The 18,954-nt window shown below is 42.6% G+C and overlaps 1 protein-coding gene across 40 annotated transcripts in view; it reads left to right on the top strand.

Moving 5' to 3' along the window:
• inpp4ab (inositol polyphosphate-4-phosphatase type I Ab) overlaps positions 1–18,954 on the top strand; it is a 142,854-nt gene that overhangs the window by 26,662 nt on the left and 97,238 nt on the right. For all 40 annotated transcript variants that reach the window (XR_015492897.1, XM_087256168.1, XM_087256165.1 and 37 more), the window contains 3 exon segments: positions 7,437–7,623; positions 10,856–10,900; positions 11,317–11,435. Coding sequence is in view for 35 of the 40 variants with exons in the window: in XM_087256168.1 (XP_087112294.1) it covers positions 7,539–7,623; positions 10,856–10,900; positions 11,317–11,435 (249 nt within the window). In the remaining 5 variants the exon portion in view is untranslated.

The raw sequence follows: 18,954 nt of genomic DNA, 5'->3' as shown, positions 1-18,954 counted from the left end.
TCACTTTTGCCATTTTAAGGATGGAAAAATTCACTTTGCGCCACGGCGCATGGTCTTACAGGGTTGAGCTTGTTCTCTTAATGAGTTATAGGTATGTTTTGAGAATAAACCAATCAGAGTCTCATCTCCATTCCCTTTAGGAGTCAGTTGCGTCATAGCGCATTTGCTATTTATATGACAGACTTTCTAAGTGGAAAAACTGAGCGCTTCACTATTATGAAAACCGTTAAACAGACCATCCGTAGCGCGAGAATGAGAAAATGAGCCTCCTCATTCTTAACTTTCACTTTTCACCTTTTCATCTTCCGTGGATTAGAAAACGCGCACAGACATCTATTAGCCTACATAATTAATTTTGTTTGTTAAGCGCAAAGATTTGTTTGAAAACTATTTCTAAATTCAGTTCTAATTTCCAGAAAACGTATAAATAAACAATAATAACAAAGTGTAGTCAAAAAAAGGAATTTCCAAATACACATGCTGTGCCCCATATGATCCAAAACCTGACAAGTGGACAAATCTAAGCATGTTTTTAATAAAACAAATATAAATATGCATAGAATAAAAAAATAATAATACTAATAATAACATTAAACAAAGCAAGTTGTCATGAGTAAACTGAAAAAGCCCCCCCCGAGACGAAGAAGGCAGTGGTTTTTATATTTATGTAGAAAATAATCATTTTTGTAATATTTTAATCCTTTAATTATTTTTCCGTTGTAGAGATATTTGCGTATTGCTGTACATCCTGTGTGTATTAAGCAATGTTTAAGCAAGGTGCACAACTGATGCACTTTGCGCTGGACTTTAGACCTGCTCTTAGCTGGTCTATTGAGCGGTCTATTTTAGATCCTCAAAATAGCAACGCGCCAGCAATGTGCCTTAACACGCCTCCTTTTTTAGACCAGAACGCCTATGGGCGCACATATGAGCGCAAACGCATTTATATAAATATATGTATTAGGCTCATTTTAAAATTTGCCTAGTCTATTAGTTTTTACTGTTTTTGAATCCATTCAGATGATCTCTGGTCTTAGTTCTTGATTGATCAGTCTTTAAATAGGAACAGTATTGAAAATAATTTTAAATTTGAGTGAGATGCTAATGGTCAAATTCAGTGATTTATGCTGAGCTAAGTTAAAAGTGCTTTCACCGGACCTGAATAAATAAACAGGACCTGAATGAATAAATAAATGAATTAATAAATGAAATAAATGAATAAATAATAAAAAAAATCGTTAAACAAAGTGAAATATTCCTTTAAAGGCATAGTCTCCTTTCATATTTAATTTAGAAAGTGCACTGTAAATTCTAACATGTTCAGTTTACTTAAAAAAAGTTTGGAAACCGATGGCCTTATTTTTGCAATATAAACTTACAAGGAAATCTTAAGTTAAGTTTAATTATTGCCTTAAGAAAACTAAAACTTATAAAGTAAACTAACTGTTAAAAATCAAGTAAGTTTAATAGACAATTCTAGTTAACACTTGTCATTATTTAGTAACCTTACTTAGGGTTTTATAGAAAGATTACTTTATTAACTCTATTTAAATAATACTGTTTTACCATGTTCAGTTAACATCTTGAATGTTAGTAGTCTCAACATTGTTTTAATCCACCATTTTAAGTAATGAATCTACGTGCAATCGGTTTCCACATTTTCTTCAATTAAACTGAACATAAAATCTGTAGTTCAACTTACAAGTAATGACATAATACAGGTCTTAAATGTAAACATTTTATTTACAAAAAGAGCAGAGTTTTGCAATACACTTGTGATATTTTAGTATCACAAAACACTGGTACACAATACAGTTTTGTAAAAACCTGTTGTGAAGTGCTGTAATATACTGCAAACAGCATGAACAAGATGATCTCAAGCTTGCTGCTGCCTTTACAAGTATATCTAACAAAAAAGAAAATATCTGACTATTCAAGGGGATTTAGGGTAACCAGCTAAAGTCTGACCACCTTCCTGTCTGTTACGCACGAGAAATGCTTTAACCAGCAAGAGAGAAGTGAAGAAGTGCTTTCACTTCAACTCTTCTTGCCCTTGCAGGAAACTAACACTGCTGAAGCATCCCATAGTACTGTTTGAAACGACGCTGGACTTCTTCAGGGTTTTATACTTGCTCGGAGGAGACTGATTGAATTTGTGTGCCATTTTCAGCAGGGCACGTGAAGAAAAAGTGTGTCAGGTAGTCCTCAGGGATTATCTGAAAAAGCTCTCCCAGTCTCCCTGTTCCAGTTCATGTAACTTGTAAATCTGGTGGGGTCTTTAGGTCCTATATACTGCTCTCAGTGTTAGTGTTAATGGCTTCTTCTAGTCCACCGGTTAAGAACAAGAAGTTTCAGCGTCGGTCAAGTGTTGCCTGTTTGCATCTTCCTTCTTCCTTCAAATAACTGCAACTGTAAACATCCATTTTCATAAACTTTATTTTTAAGCCTTTCTGTTCGTGGAGCACTAGAACCAGTTTGTGGATTGAGCTTCATTTTGACCCTTTTTCTGAAATGATCCATTTTTAAGGAGGTGGCTCCTTTAAGGTCTGTGCTCCTATTGGCTTACATCATTGCATAAGAAAACAGTGCTCGCTTTCTGTTGCATGACCTTGTAAAGATTGAATCTCTTCATTGTAATTGCATGTTAATGTACAATGAAATGTATTTGTCTCCTAAAAAAATAAAGAAATTAAATAATAATAATAATAATAATAACAATTATTTTCCCAGAGACGGGCTGCGGCAGGAAGGGCATCCGCTGCGTAAAAACTTGCAGGATAAGTTGGTGGTTCATTCCGCTGTGGCGACCCCGGATTAATAAAGGGACTAAGCCGACTATGAATAACAATAATAACTACATTATAGATGTATCCCACTTACAAAGGGATTGTTCACCCAAAAAGGAAATTCTGCCATTATTTACTCACCCCTGACTTGTTTCAAATCATTTGGAGCTTTTTTTTTATTTTTTTTATGTTGAACACAAAATAAAATATTTTCAAAAATGTTGAGAATCAGGCGACATGGTGGCTCAGTGGTTAGCACTGTCACCTCACAGCAAGACAGCCGCAGGTTCAAGTCCTGGCTGGGTCAGTTGGCATTTCTGTGTGGAGTTTGCATGCTTTCCCCATGTTTGCCTGGGTTTCCTCCACAGTCCAAAGAAATGCGGTATAGGTGAATTGAATAAATTAAATGTGCTGTAGTGTATGTGTGTGAATTATTGTGTATGGATGTTTCCCAGTACTGGGTTGCAGCTGGAAGGGCATCTGCTGTGTAAAACATATGCTGGATAATTTGGTCGTTTATTCCGCTGTGGTAACCCCTGATGAATGAAGGGACTAATAAATGGACGAAAATGAATGGATGAATGAATGTTGAAAACCGGTAACCATTGACTTCAATAGCATTTGTTTTCTCTACTATGGATGTCAATCTTTACAGGTTTCCATGTGAGTTTTCATTTTTGGGTGAACTATCACATTTAAGATAGTGGAACGGGCTTATCTTTGTCAAAAGACCAATATAATAGTCACAAATTATTTGAAAATGTTAAAGGTATTATTTTGTAATATGAATATTTAATTTATATTTATATTATTATTATCATTATTATTAATTTAATAATATGCATTAAATAATATTAATTATAATTCCAAGCAAATACTTATTTGAGAAAATCATCTTTAATTTTGATGCATCACTACTTTCCTAACTTGTTTTTGCAGCTTTTTGCAGACACTCTAGAGATGGGTCACAGAGGTTTTGACAGTAGCAAGAGGAAGTTTGCACTTTGCAGCCCTCTTTAATAATCCCCCATCGCAGGTCTTGTTTTTTGTATTTCTGCTGCAATGAAGAAACAGTGCTGTAGAGATTGACAAAACCATATAACCTGATCAGAGGAATAAAGTTTAGGTAATTTTCTGTCACATTTCTAAAAAAAATTTGTAAGGTTTATTTTTAACAGCAATAGACCATTACAAGATTATTCATTAAGACAAAAACGTAATACATTACATCATGGTCCTGATGCCTTGTATTATTAAGAAGGATGGTAAATAATGCAAAAAATGTGAGCGGGAAGCTGAACTGAACCAGGGGTTCACTCTCCTTATCATTATCGGTGTCCTCATGTGTAAAAAGCACAGACACGTGCTTTCAGTTAACAAGCTGCCACAACATACTGCAGCCAGGCACTACACACTTTCACCATTCACACGTGCCGTATTACTGATGCTATTTTGCAGTATGTGGGTAATTCTATATAGATTTTTCATTGGTTTTTGTTCTTATTCAGTGCATCATTTAAACAAATGTGCATGATTTTCAGATTGTTTTTGTTTTAGCCTTTTGTTTTTGTTCTTTTGGTAAAATAACTTACACTTGCTCATAAGAATAAATTGTAGATAGCAAATGTAGTCTCAGACCTTTGGACCTGAATTTTTAATTGAGGTGTTTGTTGAGATTTATCGCATCTGTGTGTTCACTTCAACGTCAGCTCTTATTGTTAATGTTTGACTCACAGAGGATGATGTGGGCAGGAGTGGTTCTGTTCACCAACCATATCATGTAAAGCTGCAAATGTCTCATAGAAGGTCTTTTGTAGCTAAATGGATATATAGATGTACAGAATCTCCCTATGCAGTATATGGATTTAATTGAATAATAAGTAGGCAGTTCATTCCGCTGTGGCGACCCCAGAATAATAAAGGGACTAGGCCGAAAATAAAAAAGAATAATAAGTATTGCCTAATAATGTTTCTAATAGTGACTGAAGGCTTAATGCATGTCTGGCCTTTTCAGTTGCAGTTAAACTCATATCTGACTCCAATATATTATGTTATATTAATTTATTAGTGAATTTAAATAAATGTTTAATCAATTTTGAGGGACCTGAACCACAAAATCAGTCATAGATGCTGATTTTGTTTTTATTGGAAATTTATAAATCAACCTAAAGCTGCATGTATACACTTTCAAATATGTTTGTTAGGGTAGGACAATATTACATACAACTATTTGAAAATCGAAAAAACTTAAAAAAAAATTCAAATATCTTTGTTAGGGTAGGACAATATTATAAACAACTATTTGAAAATCGAAAAAACTTTAAAAAAAAAACTTCAAATATGTTTGTTAGGGTAGGACAATATTATATACAACTATTTGAAAATCGAAAAAACTAAAAAAAAACTTAAATATTGAAAATATTGAGTTATTTGAGGCATTGCAGAGATGTATAAATGCAGTCTTCCAAGCTCATGGGAGTTATACACAATATTCATTATTTGTCAACTGCACCATGTGTCAGGTGTCTGCCACTCTGGTCGTGTGAATTCTTGTTTTGGTGACAGAATCTGAACACTGGCCCTGTCTTGTCCTGTTTCTGTCATTGTGTGTGTCTCTGTGTGCGCGTGCGCCATTGTGGGTATGCGGAGAGCTAGTGTTTGTTCTGTCAGCATCGCGCTGCTTCATTCTTGGCGCCTCCGTCTAGTTGGTTTCAGTTTTGGTTGGCGCTGAGATGAAGCATGCGCGTTGCATATGTGTGAGCCCACGGTAAGGTGTTTATCTATCGTGTGCTCGTGCATTGCGTCTCTTGTCAAAGCACGTGGCTCGGTGTTTACATTGTGGTCGCGCGCTTTTGTTGTGTGCTTCAGTGTTGTTTGTCTTGTCATAAGAACACACGGTTAATGAGTTCTCTCATTGGCTGCGTGTTCAGACATGTTTTATGTGAGCGCATGGCTTTTGTTGTCTTTGAGTCATGCGCTCTCCCGTCTATTGTCTAGTCCCACCCTCCTTGTTAACCCATTATCACACTGAAAAAAGTGTTGCATGCAGAACTGTTGCAAACTATTCATTTGTGTTGAATTTAAACAAACAAATTAAGTTTAATAATGATCAACTTAATTTGTTTGTTTAAATCCAGCCCAAATAAATTGTTTACAACCACTTAATGTAAAAAATTGAGTAAATCTAAGGAATCATCTTTGAATATTTTTTTCAGTGCAGTTTCTCATGTTCATCTGTTTGTGTCAATTTACTTCTGCTTTATAATCCCCTCATGTCTGCTGTCCTGTGCCAGTTCGTCGTCAGTATTTCCCTGTCTTGTGGTATCCAGTCCTGCTTTGTCGTGCCAGCCCAGCCAAGTTTGTCTGTTTGTTTTATAGTTACGTTTTTTGTTGTCCTTTTTGTTTTATTTTAATTAATAAATACAATCTTCTGTTGCATTTGAGTCCTCGCTCACTCATCCTTCCCGAAACCGTGACACCATGACTTTATAATCTATAATTTACATTATTTCTGTTAAGTGATAAGACTTTTGTCTAAGGAAAGTCAGACCTTACTGTTTTTATTAAATAATTAAAAATCAAGGCATGATCATATTTTATTTTTTTAAGATAAACGTAAGAAGCCTTTGCCTTTCATAAAAGCCACTTTTGGTACCAAATGATCAACTTTGATAACCGACAAGACTTATGTCAGGAAGTTTATGGTAAAATAAGGCTATTTCTGAAAAAAAAAAAGTATGTATTTGTCTAATGCCTCTTTGATTAAAAAATAAATCTGACACCATCCCTTACTTTCTTACAACTAATGATCACTTCTGTTTTTAACTGTTCTTATAGAGCTGTTAACCTTCAGTCTAGGGTTGCACAATATTGGAAAAACCTAACATAATGTTTTATATCCCAATGTAATCCTGCGATTACATATTGCGATATGAAAACAATTTCACTAGATGACTTGACTATCTCTATTTTAAGGAATTTATTATTTTCGATTGACTGAAGTGACAATAGGGGAGTGTATCTGCAGAAAATACAATAAACAATCTACAAAGAAGTCTGTAAGACTATCATTTAGGTTTACAGTAATGGAATAACTGCATAGTTTTCCATGTGTAAATAATTCATTCAAATTAATCAGTATGTAAAGTTATACATACCATGAAGTTATATACAGTACAATTTCTTACAACTAAATGCTTAAAATCCTTATACTGTCACAGGCCTCAAAAACACATGCAAAAAAAGATCAGTTACAATCCAGGCTCAACATTGCATGTTGCAATGTTTACTTCAACATTGCAACATTGCAATCCAGGCGTGTGACTATTGCAAATGATCACATTGTAATATCGATGCTGAATCGATATAATGTGCAACCCTACTACAGTATTCTCTTTCAGAGCTAGCATCTAGTTTAAAAGTGCATACAAGCCTGTCGCAAGTGCTACTGACATCGATTTTTTTTACTGTACTTTAAGATTTTCTGAATTATTGTAGTAGAGAGCACTGTAATCCACTGGTTTTGTATTTTGTAATAGCACCCATATAAAAAATGCATGTAATGTTTAGCTGTTTGTGAAACATTAATGCTAAATTTCTGTATTTACGCCTGATCTGTCATAAAGTGGTGTGTCTCTCTGTGTATTTCAGATAACAGAGGAGGAGACGGCCACACAGGAGTGTGTCTGGCTGTGTGTGGGTTGCCACCACTCCTGTTACTCAAGCTTCAACACACACACACATTCTGCCACAATGTCACGTAGGGAGCGGCCATGGTCAGTTTACAGATCCAACACTTTAGAGCTCGCTTCAGAGATGCTCGGGCTGGCATTGGAAGGTAAAGAATACTTGTCTGTTTTGATGTTCTCTTGCATTACATTTTACTTTACATTAGGGGGTAAACAATATATCCAAATATTTCGAATATTCCAAATAAAATCAAATAAATAAGATACACAAATTAGGAATGGACGATACCAATTATTTTCCATCCAATACCAAGTATTTCAAGACAAGTATCGTCGATACCGATACAGATATTTTAATAAAATATGTCATTATGTATGTTTTATCCAATGTTTTTTTTAAAATCCCCTTCAGTATTATTATTAAATAAAATGCAACAGACATAATTCCTTTTTAACATTTATTAAAAACACAGTGCATTATTGATTAAACACAAATTGGCTATATAAAACACCATACTGTATGTAAAAAAAAACACACATTGCACAAACCTTTCTTCCCTTTAATCTTAAATTTGAGCCTGTTTTTCACACGTTTCACAGCGCCTCGTCATTATTAGCTGGAGTGAAATAACTCCAGATTTTGTTTCTTTTTTGCTCAGTCATGACCGCCTGCGCTTGAGTTTAAAACCTGTGCTAGGTGTGTACTGCGCTTTGAAAGTGTGAGGCTGTGAGCAAACGTTGACCCAGTAGCAGAGATATTGTTGTTATGCTTGTTAAAGACTTTTTAAATGTTTTTTATTTTTAAAACACAAAGGGTAGAGTATTCCTGTGTATTTCTTATTTTGTTTTATTCAAGCCAGTTATACCCTATTACTATCATTTTGTAATGGATTGACCAAAAATGTGTTTTTTTTTTTTTTTTGTGCACTTCACAACACAATCACCCCACTCATTTTTACATTTATTAAATATTTTCCAAATATATTTGAGTTACCCACAACAATATATGGAAAAATAAATTAGGAGATACCTTGGAAATTATGTTTGTCTGTATTTACAGTTTGCAGTAATGTGTTTGAATTAAAAATAATAATTTTTGTTTTGGTATAATGCTGATGAATATAAAAGAAAAATATTGTGTATTTAGAACATATTCATTTTCTTTTAGCTTAGTCCCCTTATTCACAGCGAAACTTATTCAGCATATGTTTTACACAGTGGATGCCTTTCCAGCTGCAACCAAGTTCTGGGAACCATCGATATACACTCATTTACACACTCATACACTACGGCCAATTTAGTTTATTCAATTCACCTATAGCACATGTCTTTGGACTGTGGGGGAACCCGGTGCATTTAGAGGAAACCAACGCGAACACAGGGAGAACATGCAAAACCCACACAGAAATGCCATAACCGCTCACGAAGAGGTGTTTTATTTTAGATTATTTAAAAAAGCAAAATTTTTTGGAATAATAAAACTTTTCAGTCACAACAAGCTAAAATGTTTTTTGTGTAGCCTATTTAAATTTTCTTGGACAATAAAACTAACAATAGGGATAGGGTAATAGGTACAATACAAAACTAGTAATAGGGATGTCCAGATCTGATCGGAAATCTTGCCTGATCACGCGATTTCAGACTTGATCGGAATCGAATGTTACCTCCCGATCAGGACTCAGATATATATACAGTTGAAGTCAGAATTATTAGCCCCCAGTTTATTTTTCCCCCTAATTTCTGTGTAGCGTAGAGCAGATTTTTTTCAACACATTTCTAAACACAATAGTTATAATAATTCATTTCTAATAACTAATTTATTTTATCTTTGCCATCATGACAGTAAACAATATTTTACTAGATATTTTTCAAGACACCTCTATACAGCTTAAAGTGACATTTTAAGGCTTAACTAGGTTACTTAGGTTAACTAGGCAGGTTAGGATAATTAGGCAAGTTATTATATAACGATGGTTTGTTTTGTAGAATATTGAAAAAACTATAGCTTAAAGGGGCTAATAATTTTGACCTTAAAATCATAAAAAAAAGACATAAAATAAAGAAATAAAACAAATAAGACTTTCTCCAAAAGAAAAAAAATGTAATCAGACATCAGACGGAAATTTCCTTGCTCAGTTAAACACCATTTGGGAAATATTTTAAAAAAATAATTTAAATAGTCAAAGGGGCTAATAATTCTGAATTCAACTGTATATATGTAACGCCTTGATTTATCAAACACGTAGATTTATTTACAAACACTCAGTTGGAAGGACATCAATAACACTGGAGACGCAGGAACAACATGGGGTGACGACAAAGCACAACTGAGAATACCGTATGAAGCATATTATAAATACACTGTGGATGATTAAACTGATTGCATACAGGGGTGAGACACAGGTGGAAATAATGAACATTAACAAATGGTGGGAACTGGAACAGGGGTCACATGATGAAAACAAGCACACATGGAGCACAGGACCTGACAATATCCATTCATTCATTTTCTTTTCGGGTTAGTGCCTTTATTATGGGTCTCCACAGCGGAATGACCTGCCAACTCATCCAGCATATGTTTTAAGCAGCGGATGCCCTTCCAGCTGCAATGCACCACTGGGAAACATCCACACATGCACTATACGGACAATTTAGCTTTCCCAATTCACATGTACCGCATGTCTTTGGAAGTGGTGGAAAAACACCCAGGGGAAAACTAGGCAAACACAAGGAGAACATGCAAATTCCACAGAAACATAATCTGACCCAGTCGAGACTTGAACCAGTGACCTTGCTGTGAGGCGAATGTGCTATTCACTGCGCCACTGTGCTGCCGACCTGACAATATAAATATATATATATATAATTGCATATATAAAATATATGCAATCCCTGTGTAAATTATATATATATATTCATGGCACAGAGTTAGACCTCTTTCTTGACTTCACAGAATCACACAGGGATTCCCTGCCGGAAATTCATGTTGAGGTGCTATTTGTTTTTATATATAATAACATCCTGGATCTGTTTCTTCACTCTTCTTTATATTTTTTATGTATTATAGAAGTATCGCATTAAGTTTCGATATTAGCAGATACTCAAAATTAAATGATTCTGACATGAAGGCAAAAAACACCTGATCGGGACATCCCTAATAATCAACAATATTTTTATTTGAAATTTGTAATAAACAATATCAGACCTTTGTAGAATAAAGCAAATATGAACTTTTTACTCAAACACAAACAGAGAAACTAAGAATTTCAATGGATGTTTTTGTTTAGTTTTTTGCTCTATACATATTCAACATTTTGCTGCAGCATTTGACATTTGAAAGAAACCATTAAATCTCTTTCTTTCTCTTTCTCTTATCTGTAGGAAACAGTCAAGATCCAGATGAGCCAGTTCTGGAGTTCAGTCTTGGTCAGTCTTTTTTTTTTCTTTCTTTATTTAAATCGATCACACACTCAAGATTTTCTAAAGCAGCAAAAATGGCAGCAGAAATGAGCTATTCTCCATTAGCAGCCAAGATTATCAGGCTATCAGGTTTGATCTTTAGACTGTAAATGACACTGAACAGTAATCTAAATATTTCAGCGAGAGCTCTGCCTCCTACTGTATGCTTATGCGAAGGTAATTGCTAATGCAGCTGCGTTTGGATTTAGTGACTGCTCCTATCTCTCATCTGCTGTAAATAAAGTGCTTTAACCGTGGAGCTCTGATTATATCTCTGAGAGCCAGCAGGGTTTTAGCTAATAACACTTAAGGTACTCTGTAGCTCATTCATATATACAAAGCTTCTTGTGGAAAATTCATGACCCCGAGTGTTGGTTGTGTAGTCTGCAGTGAGCTGACCACACCGTCTCTGGACCGGAAACCCAATAGTTTTGTTGCTGTGAGCTGTACAACTCCTCCTCAGGCTTTCTGGACCAAACACGCACAGACGGAGATTATTGAGGTAAGGCGGACCAACATGATCCAGGTTTAAAGAGATAGTTCACCTCAAAAACGGAAATTGCTTTAACATTTACTCTTAATTTTTAGATTTTATTTGAAACCTGTTGAAAACAAAAGATATTTCAAGTGGGTCCAAGCAACCAACATTCTTGGAAATATCTTCTTTTTGTGTTTAACAGAAGAAAGAAACTCAAATAGGTTTTGAACAAGTGAGGGATGAGTAAATGAAACAGGGGTTTGGGGGGGATGAATATCCCTTTTTTTGACTTTCACAAATTATTTGTTTGCCAAAAGAATAACAATGTGAATTAGCAAAATAACATTAGAAATTTGGATTTAAAATGAACTTAAACAATATTTTAATTAAAATTTTTGATTATAATCCAGTTATTTGATGTGTGTTTTATTTGTCGCTCTTAGATAAAGCTATAAATTATATAGAAAACTTTCCAACCTTTTAAAAATATTGTTTAAAAAGAAATTATATGAAAGTGAAACGTGAAAGATGAACTCATGGTGACCCATGCTTGGAATTTGTGCTCTACATTTCACCCATTCAAGTGCAAACACCCAGCAGTGAACACACAAACTGTGAACACACATCTGGAGCAGTTGTTTAAATTAATAAACACTAGTAATATTAATGTATTGTGGACATAAATTAAAAACATTTTGTATACGTACACTTATACAGTGCATCCGGAAAGTATTTTATGTTACAGCCTTATTTCAAAACGGATTAAATTAATTTCTTTCCTCAACATTCTACGCACAATAACCCATAATGACAATGTGAAAAAAGATTTTTTGAAATTGTTGCAAATTTATTAAAATGAAACCTGAATAATCACATGTACATAAGTATTCAGAGCCTTTAGCGTGAAGCTCTAAATTGAGCTCAGGTACATTCTGTTCCCCTTCGGTTGGGGAACTTCAGTGCCATGAATGGGAGGATTCGGATCAGAAGCCGCTTATCTGGAGAGTATTGAACGGGCCAATGAATGAAATTAATTGGCAGCGTAAGCTTGCGCAGGTGTGCGACATCTGCAATTATCTCAGCATATAAGCACACCTGAAGCCAGCAGACGCCATCCTTTTCGCTTCAGATCCTTTCTGAGTGAGTCGATGAGGGTTCCTCTTGCTGATCAGCACTTCAGAGCGAACGAGTGTGTCTCCCGGTCCAGAGTGGGTCTTCGCGGTGGCAGACGGTCGAGCTGGGTTACTCCCTTGCCTGCGGTTCTTTGGGTCCGGTCCTCCAGAGCGGTGCGTATAGTTGCAACTTTCCTAAAAGAGCAACACAGTCGTGCAGCACGTCCTTTTCAGGATGGCGCTCCGACTGTGCGTTTCTGGATGCGGGGGTTTCCTGTCTCCGGATGATGGACACGATCACTGCATTGCATGTTTGGGGGTCCAGCATGTTAATGCGGTGCTCGCGGGCGGTTCATGTCGTCATTGCGATGCCATGACCGTTGCACAGCTAAGATCGCGGCTAACTTTCGCAAGAGAGCGAGCCACCCCAGTTGCCTCCTGTTCTAAAAAAGCAGCGGGCGCTCGGGCAGATCTGAGGGTTTCAGCGGGAGCTAATCCGCCGCCCACGGGCTCGCGGACCTCTCGCTCCTCACGGCGCTCCATCCAAGCTTCGGGTGGTGAGAGTGATCCGTCTAACCAGATGGTAGCTCTCACACTCGCTGACACCGGAGATCAGATGTCCTCCGCGGCATCGGAGGGTGGGCTTTCACTGTCCGACGAAGATCCGGACCCGCTCGCCCCCTCCGGGCAGGTGAGCGCTGTCAAATCGGATCCTGAAGCGGACATGTTAGCCGTGCTTTCCCGGGCTGCTTCGGCCGTGGGGTTGGAGATGGTTTATCCCCCAGCTCCGCGGCCGGACCGACTAGATGGGTGCTACGTAGAGGACCAGAAGGCGAAGCCTTCGAAGCCTCTCGTCCCCTTCTTCCCGGAAGTGCACAGTAGGCTCACGCAGTCCTGGAGGGCACCTTTCTCTGCCCGTGCTGCGAGTGCCTCCGCCCTCACCACCCTTGACGGCGGAGCTGCCAGGGGGTATGAGGCGATCCCATCAGTGGAGCGCGCTATCGCGGTCAATCTTTGTCCGCGCGGCGCCTCTACGTGGCGGGGTTTGCCCCGCCTCCCGTCCAAAGCCTGTAGGTTGTCTGCCTCCCTCGGAGCCAGAGCTTATAAGGCTGCGGGCCAGGCTGCTTCTGCTTTGCACGCGATGGCCACCTACCAGCGCTACCAAGCGCAGGCGCTGGCCGAGCTGCACGAGGGCGGGTCCAACCCAAGCTTATTACATGAGCTGCGCACCGCGACCGACTATGCTCTTCGGACTACTAAGTCCGCCGCGTGTGCGCTGGGGAGGACGATGTCCACACTTGTGGTTCAGGAACGCCACCTCTGGCTAAACCTGGCCGATATGCGCGACGTTGACAAAGTTCGCTTTCTTGACTCGCCCATATCCCAGGCTGGCCTGTTCAGCGACACCGTCGGTGAATTCACCCAGGAATTCAAGGCGGTGAAAGAGCAGTCGGATGCGATGGGCAATGTCATCTATCGGCGTGGCCGTAAGCCCGCTCCGCCCGCCGAGCCATCCACCTCCTCTGTTCCTCGCCGAGGGCGCCCGCCAACGAGTGCTGCCCCGCCCCCGCCTGCGCCTCCGGCCAAGCGGGCGCGGCGTTCACCTCGAAAGCAGGCAGCCCCTCCTGCCCAGGGCGCCGTTAAGTCCGGTAAACGGACCGCGAAGCGTCCCTGAGACAGGCCATCCGGAGAAGAGGAAACTTGCTCTTTCCCCGCTGGAGGGCGGGGCCCCGATAACAACGGTACTTTTCAGTGCCACCAAAACATCAGTAAAAGAGCACTTTTTCCCTTCCCCGGATGTGACTGCACGAGTTCTGCCAGTCCGGGACGCGCTGCCTTCCGGCTCGCAGACTCTACGTGCTTCGCCAGTGGCTCACGAGCGCTGGGGGGACGGTCTCCCTTCCCTCAGCCCTCCAGCCCCCTCTCCGGAGTCAGGGTGCGGAGCCAGAGCGAATCGCTCTCCTCCAGCTTTTCCGCGGGACCCTCGTGCTTCCCGGATCAGCACACCCACTCCGCGCTGCCCCACCGCTGGTACGTCAGCGATTGTAGCGATGACTCCATTAGCGAGGGCTCTGCCTGCCAGCCCCTCGCGGTGGCTCATACGCACAATCAGACTCGGTTACGCGATTCAGTTCGCGAAACGGCCCCCCAAGTTTACGGGCGTGTATTTCTCCAGGGTCAACCCCCTGTCCGCCCCTGTCTTGCGAGAGGAGATTGCTGCCCTCCTGGCGAAGGGTGCAATCGAGCCGGTTCCTCCAGCCGAGATGGAGAGTGGGTTTTACAGCCCATACTTCATCGTACCCAAAAAGAGCGGTGGGTCACGGCCAATCCTAGATCTGCGCGTTTTGAACCGCTGTCTGCACAAGCTGCCGTTCAGAATGCTCACGCAGAGGCGCATTCTCCAATGCGTTCGTCCTCGGGATTGGTTTGCAGCCATAGACCTGAAGGACGCGTATTTCCATGTCTCCATTCTTCCACGCCACCGCCAATTTCTGCGGTTTGCGTTCGAGGGTCGAGCGTGGCAGTACAAGGTCCTCCCCTTCGGGCTCTCTCTGTCTCCGCGGGTCTTCACCAAACTCGCGGAGGGTGCCCTAGCGCCCCTTCGGCTCGCGGGCATTCGCATACTCGGTTATCTCGACGACTGGCTGATTTTAGCCCACTCGCGGGAGCAATTGATTATGCACAGGGACGAGGTGCTTCGGCATCTCCGCCTACTGGGGCTTCAGGTCAACCGAGAAAAGAGCAAACTCGCCCCCGTGCAGAGGATTTTTTTTCTCGGGATGGAGCTGGACTCAATCACCATGGTAGCGCACCTCTCCGAGGAACGCGCTCGCCTGTTGCTGAACTGTCTGAGGGAGCTCGACAGCAAACTAGTGGTCCCACTGAAGTTCTTTCAGAGGCTCCTGGGGCATATGGCATCCGCAGCCGCCGTCACGCCGCTCGGGTTGCTCCATATGAGACCACTTCAGCACTGGCTTCACGATCGGGTCCCCAGACGCGCATGGCACGCGGGCACACACCGGGTCTCGGTTACTGCGCTGTGTCGCCGCGCCCTCAGCCCTTGGAACGACCCCTCGTTCCTACAGGCCGGTGTGCCTCTAGGACAGGCGTCCAGCCATGTTGTTGTTTCAACAGACGCTTCCAACACGGGTTGGGGGGCCGTGTGTCGCGGGCATGCGGCTGCGGGCCTCTGGAAGGGTGCCCAGCTGCATTGGCATATCAATCGCCTAGAGCTGTTGGCAGTGTTCCTCGCTCTCCACCGCTTTTTACCGGTGCTGGAGCGGCAACACGTGCTGGTCAGGACGGACAGTACGGCGGCGGCGGCGTATATCAACCGCATGGGGGGTATGCGCTCTCGCCGCATGTCTCAGCTCGCCCGCCGTCTGCTCCTCTGGAGTCACCCGCGGCTGAAATCGCTGCGCGCCATTCACGTCCCAGGCACGCTCAATCGTGCAGCCGATGCGCTCTCACGACAGCTGTTACGCCCTGGAGAATGGAGACTCCACCCCGAGTCTGTTCAGCTGATATGGGCGCGATTCGGGGAGGCCCAGATCGATCTGTTTGCTTCCCCCGAGAACGCTCACTGCCAGTTGTTTTTTTCCCTGACCGAGGGCTCTCTCGGCACGGATGCACTGGCCCACAGCTGGCCTCGGGGCATGCGCAAGTATGCGTTTCCCCCAGTGAGCCTGCTCGCGCAGTTTCTGTGCAAGGTCAGGGAGGACGAGGAACAGGTTCTGCTAGTTGCGCCCCTTTGGCCCAACCGGACCTGGATATCAGAGCTCTCACTCCTCGCGACGGCCCTCCCCTGGCGGATCCCTTTGAGAGAGGACCTACTCTCTCAGGGACAGGGCACCATCTGGCACCCTCGCCCCGATCTTTGGAACCTCCACGTGTGGTCCCTAGACGCGAGGAAGACTTAGGTAACCTACCGACTGCGGTGGTTAATACCATCACTCAGGCTAGAGCCCCCTCCACGAGGCGCGCCTACGCCCTGAAGTGGAGTCTATTCACTGAATGGTGCGTCTCTCGCAGAGAAGACCCCCGAAATTGCCAGATTAGTGTTGTGCTCTCTTTCCTTTAAGAGAAGTTTGACAGCAGGCTGTCGCCCTCCACTCTCAAGGTTTACGTGGCCGCCATCTCCGCTTATCATAGCGCGGTAGCTGGCGGCACCGTGGGAAAGCATAACCTGGTCATCCAGTTCCTTAGGGGTGCTAGGCGAATTAATCCATCTCGCCCCCCTCTCATGCCCTCTTGGGATCTCGCCCTCGTTCTCACGAGTCTGCGATCCGATCCCTTTGAGCCACTCGAATCAGTATCTCTAAGATTTCTGTCCCTGAAGACAGCTCTGCTGGTTGCGTTGGCCTCCATCAAGAGGGTCGGGGACCTGGAGGCATTTTCGGTCAGTGACTCATGCCTGGAATTCGGGCCGGATTACTCTCACGTTATCCTGAGACCCCGCCCCGGTTATGTGCCCAAGGTTCCTACCACCCCCTTTAGAGATCAGGTAGTGAACCTGCAAGCGCTGCCCCCGGAGGAGGCAGACCCAGCCCTTTCTTTACTTTGTCCAGTTCGCGCTCTGCGCATTTATGTGGACCGTACTCAGAATTTTAGATCATCTGAGCAGCTCTTTGTCTGTTATGGCGGTCGGCAGCAGGGAAGTGCCGTATCGAAACAAAGATTATCCCACTGGATTGTGGATGCCATTTCACTCGCTTATTCGAGTCGAGGTCAGCCGTGTCCCCCGGGAGTACGTGCACACTCCACTCGGAGCGTTGCATCCTCTTGGGCGCGTGCACGCGGCGCCTCTCTAACAGACATCTGTAGAGCTGCGGGCTGGGCGACACCCAACACATTTGCAAGGTTTTACAATCTGCGAGTGGAGCCGGTTTCCTCAAGGGTATTAGGTAACCCTTTGGTGATTGAGGAGACAACTCGGTAGGGTGTTGAAACACGCTTGCTGCGCCATTCTCCCTAACACGGAGGTACGTGCGCCTTTTTTATCTGTCAGTAAAGTTCCCCGTCAGGTGAGCCCTGCAGATTCCTCCGTGGCCCCCAGCACTGACTCAGCGGAGGAGTCACTTGCTGGCCCACTACGTTGTAGGTCTGCCCGCTGGTCAGCCCGCGTTTTGGGTATAGGTGCCTGCTATGCGTGATCCCCACTAGGCGATCCCATATGCTTATTCCGCCACGGTTAAGTCCCCCCCCTGGGCGGACCCGTGTCTTCCCTCTCCGCTAACCACTCTTTGCTATGCGTACTCCCCCTTTTTAGGGCTAGTCCATAGGTAAATTCTGCCATCTATCCCCCCCTTGGGTAACGGATGGCCTCCGCAGCGTCCTCCCTATCGGGATTGCACGCTTCCCAACGTACTGTCGTATTTCCTAGAATTATCTAGATGCTCACGACTTCCCAAAAAATATATCTAAATCCGTAAAACTTCTGTTGAAGTAGGATAAATTAGGGCCAGGGACACGTTGGAGGACCGCGCCCCCCATGATGTGGGTGCGTCACGCTTGCTTGACTATCTCCTCATCGGGGGTGTTGGTAAGGTGCAGTCATTATGGCGCTTTCCATATTCTCCCATTCATGGCACTGAAGTTCCCCAACCGAAGGGGAACGTTCGAGGTTACAGAAGTAACCCTTCGTTCCCCGAGGAGGGGAACGGAAGTGCCATATTCCGTCGCCATAATGACTGTCCCTTAGCTGTTTGAAAGTCTCTTCAGCTTAAAAGGATGGCGTCTGCTGGCTTCAGGTGTGCTTATATGCTGAGATAATTGCAGATGTCGCACACCTGCGCAAGCTTACGCTGCCAATTAATTTCATTCATTGGCCCGTTCAATACTCTCCAGATAAGCGGCTTCTGATCCGAATCCTCCCATTCATGGCACTTCCGTTCCCCTCCTCGGGGAACGAAGGGTTACTTCTGTAACCTCGAACGTTTCCACCGATCATTCTTGATATGTTTCAGCAGCTTAATTGGAGTTCACCTGTGGTAAATTCACTTAATTGGACATGATTTGATACACCTGTCTATATAAGGTCCCAGGATTGATAGTGCATGTCAAAGCACAAACCAAGCATGAAGACAAAGGAATTGTCTGTAGACCTCCGAGACAGGAGTGTCTTGAGGCACAAGGCTGGGGAAGGCTACAGAAAACTTTCTGCTGCTCTGAAAGTTCCAATGAGCACTGTGGCCTCCATCATCCATAAGGCGAAGATGTTTGGAACCAGCAGGACTCTACCCAGAGCTAGCCAGCCATCTAAACTGTGTGATCAGGGGAGTAGGGCCTTAGTCAGGGAGGTGATCAATAACCTGATGATCACTTTGATTGAGCTCCATCATTCTTCTGTGGAGAGAGGAGAACCTTACAGAAGGATAACCATCTGTGCAGCAATCCACCAATCAGGCCTGTATGGTGGAGTGCAAGACGGA

This window comes from Danio rerio, chromosome 6 (genome assembly GCF_052040795.2).
Source record: "Danio rerio strain M-AB ecotype USA chromosome 6, GRCz13ab, whole genome shotgun sequence".
Lineage (NCBI taxonomy): Eukaryota > Metazoa > Chordata > Actinopteri > Cypriniformes > Danionidae > Danio > Danio rerio.
Note: the sequence above shows the minus strand (reverse complement) of the source record. Positions and strands in the feature narration are given on the sequence as shown.